Source organism: Antechinus flavipes, chromosome 3, assembly GCF_016432865.1.
Source record: "Antechinus flavipes isolate AdamAnt ecotype Samford, QLD, Australia chromosome 3, AdamAnt_v2, whole genome shotgun sequence".
Lineage (NCBI taxonomy): Eukaryota > Metazoa > Chordata > Mammalia > Dasyuromorphia > Dasyuridae > Antechinus > Antechinus flavipes.
Window position 1 is genome coordinate 320,267,266 of NC_067400.1, and position 15,627 is coordinate 320,282,892.

The 15,627-nt window shown below is 36.6% G+C and overlaps 1 protein-coding gene across 10 annotated transcripts in view; it reads left to right on the top strand.

The window, feature by feature from the left end:
- KALRN (kalirin RhoGEF kinase) overlaps positions 1-15,627 on the top strand; it is a 927,260-nt gene that overhangs the window by 415,685 nt on the left and 495,948 nt on the right. For all 10 annotated transcript variants that reach the window (XM_051985449.1, XM_051985462.1, XM_051985457.1 and 7 more), the window contains exon 9: positions 7,921-8,151. In XM_051985449.1, coding sequence (XP_051841409.1) covers positions 7,921-8,151 — 231 coding nt within the window. The remainder of the gene's footprint in view (positions 1-7,920; positions 8,152-15,627) is intronic.

Genomic DNA, 15,627 nt, shown 5'->3' on the forward strand with positions numbered 1-15,627 from the left:
GCTGAAGGTGATAGCAGCTGCATCTGGGATCTTGAGCTTTCTGCCAACTTATTGCCTGGACCTGAGGGAATGGGGAAAGAGGCTAGAGCCAGAAAAGGCAGCATCCCATTTCCTTCTTTCCTTAGTCCAGAGTTTCCTAGTAGGGTTAACATTCCATATTAATCATCTCTCTTGGATTCCTTCTTTGACCACTTCCCTCAAGAATTATGTGAGTTTCTTCCCTGCATTAAGTGTCCTTCCTCTGTAGAGAAGAATGGATCAGAGTGCTGCCAGTCTACCAGCTGTTCCAATGGATAGGGAAAAAAGATTACCCCTAGATGAGTCAATAATCTAGTCCCTCAGAAGGTAGGGATGGTAGTGATTTAAAGAGATAATCTTTGTTCAAAATTTAGTTTCCCACCCATACTCTATTTTCTTAAGAAATGACTTATTTTTTTAAAAAAATTTATTCCCCCCCCAATTACATGTCAAAAACAATTTTAGCGGTTTTTCTTAAAATTCTTTCTTTCCTTCTTTCTCCCCTCCTTCATTGAGAAGGCAAGCAAGCTGATACAGATTATACATGTGCAGTCATGCAAAACACATCTCATGAGCCATGTCGTAAGAAAAAATATAGACAAAAAATCAAGAAAAATAAAGAAAGTAAAGAAAAATTATTCTTTGATATGCATTCACACTCCACCAGTTCTTTCTTGGGAGATGAATAGCATTTTTCATCTAAGTCCTTCAGTCTTAGATTATTGGTATTGCTAAGTCATTTACAATGGATCATCATACAGTATTGCTGTTACTATATACTATATTCTCCTGGTTTTGCTCATTTTATTGTGTATTAGTTAATGTAAGTCTTTACAAGTTTTTTGAGAGCATTCTGCTTGTTATTTCTTATAGCACAATAATATTCCATATTAAAACTTGTTCAGCCATCCTCCAACTATTGGACATCCCCTCAATTTCTAGTTCTTAGTTACCATTTAAAGAATTGCTATAAATATTTTTGTATGTATAATCCTATTCCTTTTATTTCTATTTGTTTGATTGATTTTTTTTATCTCTTTGAGATACAGATTTAGTAGAGGTATTGCTTAGAGAAAGGATATGATTTTATAACCTTTTGAGTATAAATCCATATTTCTCTACAGCAGAGGTCCTCAAACTATGGCCTGCAGCCAGATGCGGCATCTGAGGATGATTATCCCCCTCACCCAGGGCTGTGAAGTTTCTTTATTTAAAGGCCCACAAAACAAAGTTTTTGTTTTTACTATAGTCTGGCCCTCCAACAGTCTGAGGAACAGTGAACTGGTCCCCTATTTAAAAAGTTTGAGGACCCCTGCTACAGAATAGTTAAATCAGTATATAACTTCACCAATAGTACATTAGTGCCTCAATTTTCCCACATTTATACCAACATTTGTCTTTTTCTTTTTCTATCATATTTGTCAATTTGATAAATGTGGGATGGTAGCTCACAGTTGTTTTAATTTGCATTTCCTTAATCAATAGTGATTTTGAACATTTTTTCATATGATTATAGATAGCTTTGATTACTTGGTATGAAGATTTTCTCTTCCTATCCTTTGCTCATCTATCAATTAAGGAATTGAGGAATTTATCAATTGAGGTTTTTATTTGTATAAATTCGACTCAGTTCTTTATAAATTTGACAAATGAGGTTTTTGTCAGAAAAATTTGATATAAAAATGTTTTCACAGTTATGATTACCACCTATTTCCCAACATCCCATTTTTCTCCATTTATTCTACTCTTTCTCTCTCCTTTCACCCTCAAAAGTATCTTGATTCTGTCATTTATCTTCCTCCAATTTTCCCTCCCTTCTATCATCATCCCTGTTCTCTTATTCCCTTACTTTCTCTTATCCCTTTGTTTTCTATAAGACAAGATATAGAAATCTATATCCAATTAAATGTGTATGTTATTCCCTCACTGAGTCGATTCTAATGAAAACAAGATACAGTTGGCGCTCTCCTTTTCCCTCCCAACATCCTTAATCTCCTCTGTTGTAAAAGCCCTTTCACCTCTTTTATATTGTGTGGGATATAGAAGACCCTTACCCAAAATGACTACTCAGAAATCACTTAAAGTAGAAAGCATAAAGGTTGTTTATTAAACCTCCACAAGATGAACCATCCCATCACAAGATAAAGGAAAGAGAAAGCTCTTGGTAGGAGGCCTAAAAAGTAGTAAAGATACACAGCTTTTATACTAGAGATTATATCACAAGTAAGAGAGGATTGAGAAGGGGGGAAGGCATCTAATTGGTTGTTGCTATCTAGAGAGATTGGAATGGAAGGTTTCTGTTTCCCCAAAATCATCTGATTTCTGGGAAACAGAAAATCAGGCCTTCAGGCTTCAGATAATTAAGCAGACAGTGGTCACTCTAATAGACTAAATCTCGATAAACGTCAAATACTGATAAATGTCATCAGCTTAGGTTAAATAAATATGTTTGTAGCTGGCCAAGGCTCAAGTAAATATGAGCCTGCAAATATACAGGTTATAGGGGAAACATAGAAATAATGAAAATAAAAATACAGAAAAAGAATTCACACATTCCTGTAAGTTCTTCACTGTTTTCTCTCTATTCCACACAATATGATAAAATCTTCTCTTTCTACTGCACCCTTTCCCCTTCTAACAGTGCTTTCTTCCTTCTCACCCCTTAATTTTATTTTTAGATAATTATACCATTATATTCAACTCACACCTGTTCCCCTTTCCTATGTATACTCCTTCTAATTGCCCTAGTAATAAGAAAGATTTTTAGAAGTTATAAGTATCATTTTCCCATATAGGAATGTAAACAATTTAACCTTATTGAAATTCTTATGATTTTTTTTTTCCTGTTCATCTTTTTATGCTTCTTTTGAGTTTTGTGTTTGAAAGTCAAAATTTCTATTCAACTCTAGTCTTTTTATCAGGACTGCTTGAAAGTCTTCTACTTCATTGAATAATCATTTCCCCCCTAGAGGATTATATTCAATTTTTCTGGGTAGGTGATTCTTAGTTGTAATCTTAGCTCTTTCATCATCCAGAATATCATATTCTAAACCCTCCTGTCCTTTAATGTAGAAATTGCTAAATCTTGTGTCATTTTGACTTTTTACACAATATTTGAATTGTTTTTTCTCACTAAGTGTAATATTTTTTCCATTACCTGAAAGCTCTATAATTTGGCTATTATATTCCTGGGGGTTTTTGTTTGGAGATCTCCTTCAAGAGATGATTGGCAGATTCTTTCCATTTCTATTTTGCCCTCTATCTCTAGAATATCAGGCAGTTTTCTTTGATAGTTCTTGAAAGATATATCTAGGTTCTTTTTTGAATCATGGCTTTTAAATAGTCCAATAATTTTGAAAATATCTCTCTAGATCTACTTTCCAGGTCAGTTATTTTTTTTCCTGAGATATTTCATATTTTCTTTTTTTTATTATTCTTTTGATTATTTTTGATATCTCATAAAATCATTAGTTTCCACTTACTTAGTTCTAATTTCTAAGGAATTATTTAATTCAGTAAGCTTTTGTACCTCATTTTTCATTTGGCCTATTCTACTTTTTAAGGAGTTCTTTTCTTCAACAGTTTTTGTACCTTTTTTCCATTTGGCCAATTCTGCTTTTTAAAGATTTCTTTTCTTCAGTGAATTTTTGTATAACTTTTTTTCCATTTGACCAATTCTACTTTTCAAGGCAGTGTTCTCCTTATTGTATTTTTGTACTTCTTTTACCATTTGGCTTATTCTGGTTTTTAAGGAAATTTTCTTCAGAACTCTGTATCTCCTTTAACGAGTTTAATGACTCTTTTTTCCCATGATGTTCTTGCATCACTGTCATTTCTTTTCCCAGTATTTTCTCTTATTTGAGTTTTAAAATCCTATTTGAGCTTTTCCATAGTGAGTTTCTATAGTCAGAATTATTTTTCTGCTGTTTGTTCACTTCCCCAGCCTATTTCTTGGCTTTTAACTCTATAAAGTGAGTTTTGATTTTCTTTGTCATCATAGTGAGTTTCTATAGTCAGAATTATTTTTCTGCTGTTTGTTCACTTCCCCAGCTTATTTCTTGGCTTTTAACTCTATAAAGTGAGGTTCTGCTTCTGGGGTGGAGACCACATTTTCCCAGGCTTCAAGTTTTTTGTGCAGCTGTTTTCAGAGTTAGTTCTGGGAGTCTGTAAGCTTTCACTTGTTTTATGGTGGTGTGATCTAAGGAGAGGTGCTTATTATACTCCTGACCTGTGCTCTAATCTGTGAGTGTCTACAAGCACTCTTTTCTGCCCTGAAACTATGAGGAGCATCCCTACTCTCCTGTGGCCACAATCTCTGCTGTCCTAGTATTCTTTCTTTCCCTGGATTGCCACTCAGAACTGTGACCCAGATCAGAGTACTGGTGAAGCAACAGAGTTTTGCCCCTTGGTGCCAGCAAAAGTATTCCTGTAATCTCCTGATCAGTAGTTCCACGCTGTTACCATCTATAGGCTGAGAATTCTGGAAGTAGCTGTTGTCACTGTTGATTCAGTCTCTTCCAATATCTGCCCCTGATTTGTTGGGGTCTGGTTTGCACTGGTTCAATCTGTGCTGGATTATATACTACTCTCACTCCGGTGCAAGAGACCTTTCCTGCCAACCTTCTAAGTTAATTTGGACTGGAAAATTGTTTCACTTGTCCTTTTGTAGTTTTGCTGCTCTAAAATTTGTTTTGAGACATGATTTTAAAGATATTTGGAGGGGAATTTTGGGAAAGCTCAGGTGAGTCCATGCCTTTTCTCCTCCATTTTGGCTCTCCCTCCAGATTTTTGTTCCTTACATAACCTATCCTTCAAAAGAGGAAAAGGGACTCTAGAAAGGATTTTTAGAGAATAAAAAATGTATTTATTAATATTTCTGGAATAATTGAAAAGGAAAATATATTTCCAGAATATCTATTCAATAATCGTTTATTAAGTGCATAGAGAGTATTGTGCTAGATGCTAAGGAAGATACAAAGGTCCAGTTTCTGTGCGCTTCAAGTTTGCAGTCTTGCAGAAGAGATACAATGCACACATAAATATGAAAAACCATAATAAATACAAAATACATAGTATCTCTCGTGTAAGATAGAACAAAATAAATGTACAATATAAAAAGTGTTGTGCGACCTCAAAGGAAAGAAACTAGTGCTATCAGCAAAGGCTTTATGGAGGAGTTAACATTTGAGCAAAATGTCTTAAATGATGGATGAAACTTCAAAAAAAGTGTGAAGATGCAAGGAAGAAATTAACATAGGCATAAGTAATAATGTGAATTAAAAATGGAAGTAGGAAAACACAAGCTTGGTGCAAGGAACTCAGTAGCTCATTTAAGTTGAAATACATAATACTTGGAGACTATTTTTTTCAAGTTAAGATAGGAAAAAGAGGAGGAAGCATCAGATGAAAGGTTTTTAATGCAAGAGTAAAGAGTTTGGACTTGACTTGGCAATGGGAAGAAACTGAAGGAGAAATACTTGATCATAAATGTGCATAAGACAGAGGAGTATGTAAAGACAGGAGAGAGGAAAATCTGAACCCTTGGGTTATTGCTATATTCAAAGTATATGTAACATTTTGTATGGCCACAGGAACTCCTTATCCTATTCAATGATGAATGATGTTGGCAGTTAAAATTTTTCAGTATGCGCATATTCTGTGAACCTTGTTCTCTGCTCCCATCCCTCCTTTCTCTACTGCCACATTCCTGATTTGGTGTTGGAATTGGCCTTGGTGGCTGGTCTGTCATTTGTTTGTTCAGAAGTCTATTGAGGACCTATGGAGTTAATGATTGAGTCTCATTTGGAAACACAATCACAGCTTTTCTGATCTTCTTCATCTCTATGTAACCCATTGTCCAACACTATGAGTTTTGAGCTTATATGGCTCAGATTCAATCTTAGTAACAGCCCCCAGAGTGACAGGAAGAGAAATCAACTTGGAATTGCTAACAGGGCAATTCCCTGATAGTCTAATGAGTGTCCTTCCTTATGATATTAAACTAAACTCTTGGATTTGCCCCCAAAAGAAAGAAAATTAGAGGTTTCTATAGGGAAAATATTGTCCCCATCATTTTGGGATGGTAAAGAGGGAACTGTCTCCTTGTCAGCTCTAGACTGTCCAAATAATTCACAATAATACTGGATAAAGATTTAAGATGATTTCAAAAGACTTGTGGTCCACATCCAGAGGAAGAACTATGGGGTCTTAATGCAGATTTCAATCTGCATACTATTTTACTTTTTTTAAATTGTTTTTTGTTTCTTCTTTCTCATGATTTTTCCATTTTGTTCTGATTTTTCCTTCAAAATGTGATTAATATGGAAATAGAGTTAAGATGATTGTATCTATATAATTTAGATTAGATTGTTTACTGTCTTGGGAAGAGGAGGTAGAGAGGGAGAAAAAATTAAATTCAAAATCTTAGAAAAAATTAATGTTGAAACTACCTTTACATTTAAGTAGGAAAAAATAAAATACTGTCAAATACAAAATAAATGGATAAAAATATTCTGGGTCTTTTTGCTCCCTCTTTCCCCTTCTCCATATTGTAAATTTAACTCCTTTTCTGTTTCTTGAGCTTTAGGAGGCAACATGTTCAATCCTCTTCTTTTTTCCAAAGGTTAACAGATTAGCCCAGGAAACTCTTCTTTTTCCAAAAGGCAGAATTCCAGAATTCTATTGCTTAGAGGATCTCTCTATCTCATATACACACACACAGACACACAAATAAACCCTGAGTTTAGAAGGCTATTTCAAGACCTCTCAACACCTTTCCTGGAAGCTGAGTTTTAGGAGCAAGCACAGACCAAGAGACTCCTTTCTGCACACCTGCTATTACTTAGACTAAGAGATTATATCACTACCCCTCCCCCCAAGTCTGGAGCCAGGAATTTGAGACCCAAGAGTTCCTTTCTTGGGTGACATAAATGACAGTAGCCCTCATGCTCTTGTGCCCCAAGGCTGCCTTGAGTGTTGTCCTCCTGGCAGTGCACCAGTCTGCTTTTAGCTCTGTTGCCTTCTTCTAAAAGAGATTAAAAAGGGATAAACCTGGTTTTGGGTGAAGAGAAAGGGGTGGCTCCTCTCAGGATAACAGTCTATCCTATTTTGTCTGAGTCAACTAGTTCATCACTCACTGAGACCTATCCTCCGTGAGTTGATTAATCAATCCATAAACATTTATTAAGTACCAGCTATGTGTCAGGTGCTATGCTAAATGCTAGAGATACCAAAATGGGAAAAAATTCAACATTCATATGAATAAGTATACATAGATTATATAATAAATAGGATTTTAATTTGGGATGGCACTGGCAACTGAAGGGACAGAACAAAAAAGCTTCCTGTACCCAGTCTCCTAAGCAGCATTTGGAAAGAAATAAAGGATTTTGGGAAACAGAGAAGAGAAGGGAATACTTTACAGATAGAGGTATATTCAGTACAAAGGCTCAGAGATGGGAGAAGAGAGCAACAAAGAGATCGGTTTGGCCATAAAATATGGGAAAGACAATAATGTGCAGTAAGATTGGAAAGATAGTTTGAGGGCAAGTTGTAAAGGACTTTAAAAATTAAAACAAAAGAATTCTTTATAGTTACCCTAATAACAATTAGGAGCCATGGGAATTTATTGAGTAACAAGTGATAGTCAGAGCTGCCCTTCAGGAGAATCATTTTGTCATATAGAAAGTAGATCGGAGGCTGGAGATGCTTGACTAATTATCTTCTAAGTCAGGTGTCCTGCCCTCTCCTCCTCATGCTCCCCTTCTCCTCCAGCTTCCCTACTCTGCCCACTACATCTGCAGCCTTCACTGGGATCTCCATGGTGCCATTTTCTTGGACTGGTTTTCCCCTGGCTCACTTTCCCAGCTTGAGTTTAGAACACGTCCCGCTTTCTTTTTGCAGGTCAGCCAGGATGGCAAAGCCTTGCTGGATGTATTGCAGAGACCCCTGAGTCCCGGAAATTCAGAGTCCCTCACGGCCACTGCCAATTACTCCAAAGCTGTACACCAGGTCCTGGATGTGGTCCACGAGGTCCTGCACCACCAGCGGAGGCTCGAGAGCATCTGGCAGCACCGGAAGGTCCGCCTCCACCAGCGGCTACAGCTCTGCGTTTTCCAGCAAGACGTGCAGCAGGTAACCATCTTCTTCTTGTCTCTCTCTCCCCTTACCCTCTTCTGCAAAGCTCTTCCTCCGGTTTTTAAAAAAAATCAATCCAATTTATTCAACATGCAAGGAGAAAAAGAGAGGTGCTCTTTTGTAAACTTATGGAATGAAATCAATGTCTAGTGGAATGATTCATTTTCTGAGTGATGGATAAAACTCTAATATCTATTATGATTGTTTTCTTCCTTCTATCTGGAAGAAAGATGAAGTGATGAAGTAGATAGTGATATTTTAAAGTGGATCAGTATCTGAAGTCCACCTCTAGAACTTAGAGAAGGATAGGATTGTTAGAGCTGAGTGAAATCTGAAAGATCATTTAGTTGAGTCTCTCTCATTTTACAGATGAGTAAACCAAGACTCCCTAAAATGCCATGACTTTGCCACAATTGGCAAGCCAAAGAACAGCTGGGATACCAACTAAAACAAGATAGTACCTGCCTGCCCTCTAGGAGCTTAGCCACTCACCCTTGTGCACAGGTTCTCCTGATGCAGGGAAGAATAATTAGAAAATTCCTGGCTAGGAACTAGCCAACCCTGATTTTCTACTGTGTTCTTTCCCTTAAATCATCCTCTTGACATTTGGCGTATTTGTACATATGATACAGTATAAAGATGACGGACTATCTGTCTGGAACTATAGGACTTGAGTTCAGTTTGTGCTTCTATTACTACCCATGGCCTTGGAAAAATAAGAGTTAGTGAAACTTTCTGAGTCTTTGTGTTTTCATCCTTAAAACGAGACAGTTGGATTAGCTGGTCTTCTAAGGCTCTTTGCAGCTGTAAAATTGACCCAGCAGAATCAATTTGGTGTGACCATGGGGTGCATGCTTAATGACTTACAAGTGCCCAAATGTAAAAGGCACAATTATACAGCACCATGGCTGAGTGGGGAACAGACCGAATTTGGAGTCACAATTCAACTGGGCTCTATTACTATGTATAAAATGTAGTAAAGTGATTTTGATCACATAGGCTCCTTCAGGCTCAGTTTATATGTCCAATAAAGGGAATTGACTAGGCAGACCTCTAAGCATCTTTAAATTCTCAATCTAAGATCTCATTCACATCAGCTATAGAGTCTACTCTATTTATAAAATATAGTAGATTTGCACCTCATTCTTCCCTGATTCCACAAAATCCCACACCCCTCAGGTACCACCTCTGTAATACAGCTTCTGAGTGACCTTGGGAGAAAGCCTTCCCTTTTCTCAGTCTCAGTTTCTTTATATGTATAATGAGGGCACTGACTGAGATGGTCTCCTAACACCTTTCTAGCTCCAGTTATAATAGTGTCCCTCTGTGTAAGCAAGGTATTATTCAAATACTCCTCATTTTCACATTTCCTAGTGAAGGCTGAGCTTAGTTCTTTGACCTATAGAAAGGAACTCAAGGAAAAAGTCTAATTTTATGTAGAGGTGGGACAGTAGGGGGTCCTTATAAAACAGGAATGAGAGTTTTGGGTTTGGTTTTTGGTTTTTTCCACCTTGGGCAGCTCTGGGACCATGATGTTTTGCTCCATACATTTGGAACTGAAGTCCAGCCTGGAAATAAGAATTTCTATTGTCTTTCTTGATTTTTGAGAATATGGTTGTATAAGATGTAGTACTCAAACAGGCCTTAGAGATCATGCCTTTGGAATTGTAAGGGACTTAAGAGATAATGAGGTCCAACAGATCAGGAAAATGAGGATCAGAAAGATTGTCACATTTCTAGGCTCAGGCAGTAAGTGTCTGAGACCAGTTACAATGCATCTGTTCCTGACTCCAAAGCCATTGCTCCCCCTGCAATCCATTGCCTCATTTTATTCGTCTTTTGAAGGTATTTTCAACCTAGGATCCATGAACTTTAAAAAAAAAATGTATCTTTTTTATAATTAATTTCAATATAATTCATTTCCTTTGTAATATTATGTATTTGGTTTTATGCATTTAAATGAGTCATCAAAAGAGCCCCAAAGCTTCACCAGTCTGTCAAAAGGGGCTATGACACAAACAGGGTTAAGAACCCTTTTTCTGCTGTTTTATCCTTATAGCAGCATTGAAAGATTGGTAGAGAACACTATGAAGGATGTAGAGACAGAAGGTTGGACAATCATTAAAAAGTGAGTTAGGTAAATTCACATGGTCATAAGAGAAGTTAGGAGCCCATGAAAGGAGACACCTCTAGAACATTTGCAAGGGTATTTGGGAGCAGTGGATTTGATGGCAGTCCAAGTCTTGGCTTGGAGATTTAGAACTTAAACCTAGATCCTTGCTTAGGATATATTCCAAAGCCAGATGTGACTTTTGGATTAGCTGTCATCATATTCTGATGGCATTCTGATATTGGTGTAGATAATGAAGTACTGGCTGCATTAATGATATGTCAAAGCCAGTTTGTATTGGCTCACAAGAGCTGATTGTTAAATTTTCTGTTTGAGCATTCACATTTTGGAAATTGATTAATGACAGAGATTAGAGCTTGATTATTTTATTGATTGTCTAGACTTAATAAAATAACAATAATGTTAATGATACAAATTAAGCTGCAAAGTGTCATGCATCTTTTTTGGGGGGGCAGAGGAGGTTGTTGGTTATTAAACATATACAAATACAACCTTACAGATTCAAAATGAATTTTTAAAATAATATTAATACTAGCTTACACATAAGAAATTTTTTATTATAGCTTTTTGTTTACAAGATATGTGCGTGGGTAATTTTTCAGCATTGACAATTGCAAAACCTTTTGTTCCAATTTTTCCCTTCCTTCCCCCCACTCCCTCTCCCAGATGGCAGGTAGACCAATACATGTTAAATAACACATAAGAAATTTTAAGGTTTGCAAAGGACTTTATATACTTATTTGATCTTCACAACTGTTCTGTGAGATAGATGTTAATAATATTCCCATTTTACAGATGGAAAAACTAAGGCTTAGAAAGACTGAGGTGAGTACATGGGTTCATCTAGCAAATAAGTGCCAAAGTCTAGATTTCCTACACTGACTCTAAGATGCTATCAAATAGCAGCAAGGTTTTGGACTTGGTGGGAAATTGGAAATTGCTATGTATGTGTGCTTTTCAGAAAAAAATTACTATGAAGAAAGCAGGAGGGAAAAAAAGAAGTCTGTCCTTCTGGCTATGTCACCCTTTGCTTGGGGATTATAATACAAAATTTACATCCCATTAACAGATGTGTTTTCTGAATGGCTGGTTTCCATAGAGCTCTTTTGTTGCTATCTCTCCTGATTGGTGAAGGATTGGAGAGGAATCATAAGTTTCATGAGAGAAGTCTCCCCTTAGCCCCTTGATAGAACCTTCTGGGAAACAGGGAGAAGCTGATGAATCATTTCTCTACTCTCGCCATCTGGAGTACTCCAGATGAATTTATCATCATTGAGCAAAGGCGGCTGTGATTTAGACACAATGAAAAGTGAACCATGTGGGGGACAAACAAGAAGGAGTTATTGTTCCAGTCAATTCTCCAGACAGGGAACAACCCAAATTCCTTTGAAACTTCCTTCTCCCCTTCTCTCTCTTTGAGTGAATGAAAAAAAAGGCACTATCTAGGTACCAAATGCTGTGTAATAAGCTGCTGACTTGCAAAGATAAACATCGCAGGTTCTAGTGGAAAAGTAGCGGGTAAGTGGATGGCCAGGGAATAAAGCAAAGCTTAGCTTGGGCTGCACTGAAAGAGTGGCCAACAGTAGGCAAACGACAGTAAGAATAACAGGGGCTCTAAGGTGGAAAGTCAGGAGCTGAAAGGGTTAAGTGTCCCAGAACATAGTTTCTAGTCCAAGCAGCATGCAGGTGGCTGAGGAATAATGTCTCTATATTTTGTTCTATAATAACCTACCAATGCATAAAATGTTAGAGTTGGAATAAGAAAAAAAGACAGTAGTCACTTAAATTAGTTATTTATTGATTGATTCTCTTCTCCTTCTTATTCAACTATTTGCTCATCAATCACCAGGTGTTTATTAAAAGCCACTACTATGTGCAAGACTGTGCTAGGAGCTTTGGAGAAACATTGAGTAGTGTCCTGCTTTCAATGCCAATGAATGAAGAGATTCATTTGTTCAATAACTATTGAAAAATCTACCTCAGTTTCCTCAACTGTAAAATGGGGATAAATATAGCACCTATCTCCCAGGGATGTTGTGAGGATCAAATGTGATAATACATAAAGTGGTTCCAGTGTCTGACCATAGTAGGTACTTAATAAATGCTTGTTTCCTTTCTTCTTTCAAATAGTAATAAGTTTATTAGAGCCTTTCCAAAGTGTCCTTATCAATCAAAATTAATATATCTTAGCATAAATTCAATAAATTCAACAGCAAACATTTATTAAATATTTGCTATATTCAAGGTGCAATGTGAGTCACTGGGAAAAAGTCATCACTAAAATGGGCACTACAGGGACAAATCAAAATAAGATATAAAAGTCACATACTTATTAAAATCTAATTAAATAGTACAGAAATTAAACAGTCTGGGAAAAGATCTTTTAGGCTATACCTATGAAGATAAAATATAAGTAAGAAGAAAAAAAAAAGTAGTCTGTGGGATGAGAGGGTTGGGAAGGAAGGTATAACATTTGCAAGGGTAAAACACCAGAGCCAAAAACATCAAGAGAGTGAAAAATGAGTAAACCAATTAAACTAGGGTGAAAGATTGATTTGGCAGCAACAATATTTCATACTTGGATGTCAAGGGTGAGGAGGCTTGGAAAGTCCTGGGGAGGACCTTTCAAGGCCAGCATGACGGATAGCTTTGGGTGGGAGAGATCCTATGCATATATGATTTTGGGAAAGGTCGCCTTGTTTCTTCCTGCCAGAAAGTATTCCCACCCCAAATGGCAGAAACTACTTGAAGAAGGCAGTGACAGGAGGCGTTTTAGTTAGTGCTGATGATTTTCTATTCTACAACAGATTCGTTGATAAGGAGGCCATGTTCTTGATATTACAACCACATCAACACTTCATTCATTCAGTTTTTGTGAAGCTATTCCTAAGGATGGTAGTTGAGAAATTACATCTTTCATTTATCATGTCAAATTTTGCTTACCAATAAGTGCTTGAAAATGGTTCAAGATCAATTTGAAAAAAACTCTTTCAAGGTAAACTTCCTTTTAATAGATACAGGGAATAGTAACTATAATTTATTAATGATATTCATTTTTGCATTCTAAAATAGAATTCTTTACTTTGTATGATAAAATAGTTAAGATAATAGAACTGTTCTGGAGGAATGATGGCAAGAATAAAGATATAATGCATCTCTGAAAGCTTGATCATTCAGGTTTAAAACGCTTCATCGTTGTTAACAACAAAAATACATTTATTGAGTGTCTGCTCTATGGAGGACATCGTACTAAGAATATAAAGTGAGAAACATATGGGGCAGAGGAAACTAATACTTGGAATTATAGATTGTTGATATTTTTCAATCATGTCTGGCTCCCCTCCCTCAGACAATTACTAGCTGTGTAGACTTGGAAAAATCTACCTCAGTTTCCTCAACTGTAAAATGGAGTTAAAATATAGTACCTATCTCCCAGGGATGTTGTGAGGATCAAATGTGATAATACTCATAAAGTGGTCCCAGTGTCTAACCCATAGTAGGTACTTAATAAATGCTTATTTCCTTTCTTCCTTCAAATAGTAATAAATTTACTAGAGCCTCTCCAAAGTGTCCTCATCAATCAAAATTAATATATCTTAGCATAAATTCAATAAGTTCAACAGCAAACATTTATTAAATATTTGCTATATTCAAGGTGCAATGTGAGTCACTGGAAAAAAGTCAGTCAATCAGTCAATAAACTCTATTTAAAGCTCCAACTATGTACCAGATGTCTTACTGGGCTAAGACATAAAACAGCAGAGTCCCTATTCATAGAAAATTTATAGCCTAATAAAAAGGGGATGAACCATATGCAAAGTAAAATATAATTCTCAGTTATTCATGACACAATGCATGAGGACAAGTGAGAACCACTTTTTTTTCTTTGGATGGGACCTGTGTCTAACAGCCTGTTGAATCTACCACATCTGTCCAGGAAAATTAAATAACATGCTAAGATGTTTGGACTTAATAATGTGGGCAGTGGATAGTATGGAAGGTTTTTATGCAAAGGAATGACTTAAGAGTATTGCCTTAGGAAGATGAATCTGGCAGTTGCATGCAAAGTAGTTTGCAGTGGTGAGAATACTTCAGAGGCTTCTATAATAAGACAGCTAGGAATAACGTGATAAGGTCTTCAATCAGGGTGTTGCTATTAGGGATGAAAAAGAAGGATTCAATTAAAGAGACAAATGGAAAGACAGAATAGTGGGTAATGTCAACCTATTGGATATGGGGAAGAGAAGGCATGGAGAGAGAGGGTTTCCTGGGTGATGGGCAGAATGACAGTATCATCAACAAAATTTGAGAGTTCAACTAGGAGGGGCAGTCAATTTCAGAAAGGGAGAGAAATCATAGGAAAAATCACAGATTTATATCTGAAAGAGATTTTGGAAGTCAACTAATCAAAGAATTAAGTGAATCATACAAGATTAAAAGAAGCTAGAATATAATAGAGCTGGGGCTAGAATCCAAGTCTTCTGACTAGATCCAGTGGCTTTCCTCCTCTATAATCCTCCAAGGGTGTCAAAGATACTATAGAAAAGAAAAAAAAAATCCTTATTCTTCCACCTACCTAAAGACTTGGACAAATCTTGGCTCATACCTAGAGGAGGATAAATGTTGACTGGCTTGGGCAAAAGGTAGACATCTGGTGTCCTCTGAGAGAGAGAGACAGAGACAGAATCCACAGAATTTGAGAGGAAAAACCTCTCTGTTAATATAGGAGACTTGCCTAGTAGCTGCAATTGAGTTTCAGCCGATTCCTCTCAGAAATAAATATGCCCTTCGCCCATCTTACCGAAGATATTCATTTTGATCAGACTTGTTCCAGAGAGGGGTAGGAAATGAGCTGCTGGTAATTGGGCGTTTGAAGTGAAGCATGCGTATGCTCCAGTTGTGGTACAGTAGGGATTTGAGATGTATTAGCTAGTTTATGAGCCATCCTCTGTCAGCACTGAATCTTAGTGTGATGTGAAATGAGGCAGAAATCGTTATTGGACGGTAAACTCCCTTACACGTCATATATACTTAAGGAGTTAGAAGACAAACATTCACTTTATATAGTATCTCAAAATTATTGTATTCTTAAAAAGGAACTTCTGATCATTATGGTTTTTTAAAATTTTTTATAGCTTTTTATTTACAAGATATATGCATGGGCAATTTTTCAGCATTGACAATTGCAAAACCTTTTGTTCCAAATTTCCCCCTCCTTCCCCCCGCCTCCCCTAGATGGCAGGTAGACAAATACATGTTAAATATATTAAAGTATAAATTAAATACAATATATGTATCTATGTCCATACAGTTATTTTGCTGCACAAGAAAAATTGGACTTA